Here is a 5,256-nt window from a genome sequence, read left to right as displayed (position 1 = left end):
GCGGGGTCCTGAAACAGACAACGGGATAAAAAGTGGCATAATTAGAAAATGTGTATATGTGTAAGAGATTTAACAAATTGTGATGTTACTGTGGACTATTTCATTTATATCTGCGTTTGTATAAACATTGTATTCCCGCATATTCACTCTTGCCCTCCCAACAGTAGTTTAACAGCAGCAGTGCTGCAGGCGGAAGAAACGTTTAACAAAAGAAAAAGAATTACCGACGAGAACACATTCTTTGTACCGTATAAAGCTAATACTGTTACATTTGGTAGGAACAATATGAAAAGTAAACAGAACTTACGGTGCCGTCTTGCTTCCGCTGTTGTCCCGAGAAACTGCCCCGGGATGTTTCCTTTTCAAATGCTCGTGCATGGTGCTGTTGTGACACGCCATTTCTGCTTTGCAGAGCTGGCAGAGCACCATGTTGTTTGGTATCTGCTTAAAATACTGGCAAACCTTTGATGACCGCAGTCGCGGTATTTTCGCGTTCCCCAGACACACCATGCTGCTAGTACTATGTGTATCCATGCTCGCGTTACTGCCTACTTATCTTCTTCTGCGTCCTTTTAAAGGGCGGTTGGGATCCAGCCTTTGGCGCATTACCGCTACCATCTGCTCTGGAGTGTGAAACTGAAATTTTTCTTACAATTTTTTTTTTGTTTCCTACATATGACAAGTCGACAATTAATATGCAAATCGACTACTTATCATAATCGATTAAGTCGATTAATCGCTACAGCCCTAAATATAATGCAGAGAAAAAATATGCTACGTAGGAGCCGTGAAGCACAAATATTCAGCAGTGAGTGTGCAATTATGCATGTGCAAACTGAGTATGTAAACAGTACAGATGGAATTACATGAGGTAGATCCTGAAATAGCCGTTTAGGAGTCTGATGGCAGTCGGAAAAATAAGTTTTTCAGTCTGCAGGTCCTGCATTTCACACTCCTGAGCCTCCGACCAGAGGGTAGGGGTATGAACAATCCATGCTGGGGGTGGGTGGGGTCTTTGAGAATGGAGGCAGCTTTCCTACGCACCCTGCGGTGGTAAATGCTCTGCAGAGAGGGCAGTGGAGTCCTGGTGATCTTCTCCGCAGGTGCTTGCGGTCCATAGCAGTAGTGCTGCCATACCAGACATTGATGCAGCTGTAGAACTTGCTGAGGATCCTAAGCAGCATGCCAAACCTCCTCAGCCTCCTCAGGAAGTACAGCTGCCATTGGGCCTTCTTGACCAGCTGTGTGGTGTTAAGTGTCCAAGTGAGGTCCTCACTGATGTGGATGCCCAGGTACTTGAAGCTGCTCACCCTCTCCACTTCGAGCCTCCGGATGAACAGTGGCCAATGACTTCTCCTCTCCTTCCTCATGTCCACAATCATCTCCTTCGTCTTGTCCGTGTTGAGGCTGAGATTATTGTCTTTGCACCATGACACCAGACCAGCCACCTCCCTCCTGTAGGCTGCTTCGTCCCTGCCAGTGATGTGACCCATCACTGCGGTGTCATCAGCAAACTTTAGGATGATGTTGTCTTTGTGGGAGGCGACACAGTTGTGGGTGAACAGGGTGTAGAGTATGGGACTGAGGACACATCCCTGTGGGGTGCTAATGTTCATGATAATGCTGCCTGAAGTCCTATTTCCAATCCTGACAATCTGGGGCCTGCCAGTCAGAAAGTACAGCAGCCAGTCACAGAGGGTGGGGTGCAGACCCAGTGTGGACAGTTTGTGGGGGATAACTGTGTTGAAGGTGGAGATGTAGTAAATGAAGAGTATCCTGATGTAACAGTCTCCATTTTCCAGGTGAAAAAGGGAATAGTGGAGGGCAGCCGTGATGGCGTCTGAGATGGCCCTGTTGGGCCAGTAGGTCAATCTTCCTCAGGACTCTGCATACCTGGCCTGGTGAGACAGTTAGTGGAGGAGAGGAGGGGGGTTGGGTGGTCCTGGTGTGTGCGTGCTTCCTCTCTGTGCTGTAGCTGGAGGTCTCAAAGCAGGTGTAGAGAGTGTTGAGGTCATCCGGCAGGCTGTCTTCTGTGGGGCTGACGATGCTGGTGGTGGTCCTGTAGTCTGTGATGTGCTGCAGGCCTTGCCACATCCGTCTGGAGTCAGCAGTAGAATGGAAGCCATTCAGCTTCTCTCTGTACTGCCTCTTGGCTGCTGTGATGGCTTTCCTCCGTCTGTACTTCACAGCTTTGTACTCCATCTCATTGCCTGATCTGAATACATGAGAGCGAGCATGAAGCATGAGGTGCTCTGTTGGGATGCTATGGTCTTTAAGATATGATGGAACCTCATCATTAAGGGCTATGTATGTTAGAAGAAGGACTTTAAAATCTATTCTGGATTTTTAATTAACATTACTTTGTAGAAACTTGTTTTCACTTTGACATTAAAGAGGTCTTTTGTAATTTTTGTTTTGTCAAAAAAGCTAAATTATATTGACCATGACTGATTTCTAAAATCAATAAAAGGGTAAAACATCCAAGGGGGTGATTACTTTTTATAGGAACTGTATTGTACATTTCCTGATTACTGAACTGTACTTTAAAACCTTTAGACTAGAAGAGTAGACACATTATCTTTACAAATGAAGAGGTGGGTTGCAGAAACCTATGGAGAATAAAATAAATTTTACATATCTGAAACTCTAGGCTACATTCATGTGACAGATTTTAATGTCACACTGAATAACTTTAAATGCTAAGAAGTAAACTGCCAGAGAATTAACAGTCACCAAAAACTTTAAGTGGAAATTTCATGTAAACCAAGCCTTTTTACCGAGTTTTTCCAATAACCGGTTAATTCACATCTTCTCTGCAGCAGTGAAGCCTTTAAGACAGATGCAAACAATTCCTACAGGTGTCTCAACTTTTGATAACTTACTACAACAAACTATCTATACGAAGGCAAACGACTACTACTACACCTCCGAAACATTATTTGGAAAAAGGCAAAAGAAGTCCGGGTTTCATTCCAATGTACGATAACTATCGACAGTTTTTAAACATTCCCGTTAGCATTTCCTGACTATCTCTAAGCATTTTACGCCTTGTGTGATGTGGTTGCCAGCGTTTTACAAGCTAACGTTAGCAAAACACTGATGGAGGCGGCAGTATGTGCTTCTGGCAGCCAGCAGTAACGTTAAATAGCAACTGAAACGACAATTAACGTATCATTGCAGACCAAAGAGCTAGTTTAAATGTGAGACCTTATCAAATAAAAGCCTGACCGATTACTTGAATAAGACAAACCTGTTTGGGTGGTCAACGTTATCTTGATGCCGGGCACCTGCTCGGCTCCCAGCAGCCTGCGCTGGCGGTCGATCTCCTCCTCGTACTCGGTTATTGTCTTTGAAAACATTCCTATTATCTCCTCAACAACCACAGTCAGTCGCTGATTGACGAACGCTCTCAGAAAATTGATTGTAGACATCTTAAGATATGAGCTAGCGCAAACCTGGAAGGAATAAGAATCACCACAAGAGAAGTAGCACTTCTTCTTCTTCTTCTTCTTCTTCTTCTTCTTCGGTTTGGCAGGCTAGACGAGGCAATGACGTAGCGCTGCCCTCAGTAGAACAAGGTTTCCAGTAAACCTAACTAAAGAGGTTTTCAGTGGTCACGATTGACAGTAAAACGAAACAAAAAGAATTAACATCATATAGGCCTCCTTTATACCAGACTCTGTACTATATTAATGGACAGGCCTGAATGCTGCAACAGTCTCCGACTAAAATCCTTCTTAATTCAACTGAATTTGGAGCATAGTTTTTTTAAATAATGGTACACATATACAGTAGTGCTGTTTGTAGGCGCAAGGGAATAATGTGCAATGTTTGGGGAATAAAGGGATAACAACCACTGCTTTGTATTAGGCCCTGTAATTACAGAGGAAAATGTAGAATAGCCTAGTATGTTATAATTTGACTTCATATTAGGAAGAACAAATCAATGAATTTTATTTCCTTGTGTGGGAAAGGAAGCCATGTAGACTATAGCACTGAAAGAGGTCCGCTTTTTCAGTGCATGTGTAACCCAGCTGTATGTGTGGTACTGTGCTGTGCGGGGAATTATAATTTTTACGACAGTTTGTGATAGGTACGTAAATCATACCTGCAAGGGGGGTAACACATGCTCTGAAGAAAATTTTCTTTTCTGGGGGTGACAGACGAAGTTAGGAGAACCAGTTGTGTACTGTCCGTGCTGCCTGGACGATTTACAACCTGCGTAATAGATGTTTTCTTGTTAGCCTCGCGAGGTGTCCATACTTTCTGAAGCTGAGTGGAAGGAGAATCATCGATACCAGGGAGGTCCTGCCCTTCGTGTGCTGTTACTGGAGTGGAAAAAATTGGTTTTGGACAAGACTTTTGTGGTGCACCTAAAAATATGTCACCACATTGTTTTCAGTGAATTTATTATTTCATAATTGGCAATTGAATGTACATTTTATTTTGGTGCCACATTTATACTTTTAGAACATTATGATGTTTTGTGCCTGCTGTCCTGGATTTGGTGGTTGGAGAACAGAAAAGGGTAAAGCAGAATCTTTGTGCGCATGGTGTTGCACCCAGAATGGTTTTGGGAGGGACCTTCCGTCTCCGCCCCCAGATGCAGTCTGGATGCGAATGCCAGCACACCGTGAGAGTTCTGTTCTGATGTCACATTGTGTTTTCCAGGTCAGTAGACATTGAAACGATCCATACAAAGCAGTATGATGTTAGTATTTAACTAGAAAATTGCATTTTCTGAAGAAAATGCGTATGGATGCTGACTGCTAAAAGATCACCCTGAAAATGCTGAACATTTTGACATCTGAATGGTTTTGCTAGCTGAAAGTATGCTAAAGTAGAATTTTCCCATTCATTTGAATAGGGCAAGATTTTCAAAATAAAGCTAAATATTTTAAATGTATGAAGTTTAGAAAAGTTCTGAATAGTAGTATGAAAGTTTGCTGAAGTAGAATTTTCCCATTCATTTGAATAGGGCAAGATTTTCAAAATAAAGCTAAATATTTTAAATGTATGAAGTTTAGAAAAGTTCTGAATAGTAGTATGAAAGTTTGCTGAAGTAGAATTTTCCCATTCATTGGAATGGGGCAAGATTTTCAAAATAAAGCTGAACCCAGGTAGCCAAAATAGTGCGGCCCGATGATGGCCCAGATCCAGCAAATCAGATGAACTAACTTGGCCCAGATACGGTTGCCAGACTCGGGCCGCATCTGGCATGATGCCCCGGGATTGGCCCAAGTACACTGGCCCAAA

General features: G+C 43.1%; 1 protein-coding gene across 1 annotated transcript in view; it reads right to left on the bottom strand.

The window, feature by feature from the left end:
* LOC109952511 (zinc finger protein 32-like) overlaps positions 1-3,526 on the bottom strand; it is a 6,584-nt gene extending 3,058 nt beyond the window's left edge. The window contains exon 1 of the mRNA XM_020587629.1: positions 3,251-3,526. Coding sequence (XP_020443285.1) covers positions 3,251-3,431 — 181 coding nt within the window. The 5' untranslated portion in view covers positions 3,432-3,526. The remainder of the gene's footprint in view (positions 1-3,250) is intronic.
* Between the last annotated feature and the right edge of the window lie 1,730 nt (positions 3,527-5,256).

The sequence above is a fragment of the Monopterus albus genome, unplaced genomic scaffold, assembly GCF_001952655.1.
Source record: "Monopterus albus unplaced genomic scaffold, M_albus_1.0 scaffold467.1, whole genome shotgun sequence".
In the NCBI taxonomy this organism is placed as follows: domain Eukaryota; kingdom Metazoa; phylum Chordata; class Actinopteri; order Synbranchiformes; family Synbranchidae; genus Monopterus; species Monopterus albus.
The sequence above is the reverse complement of the archived record's forward strand: the minus strand, read 5'-3'. Positions and strand labels throughout refer to the sequence as shown.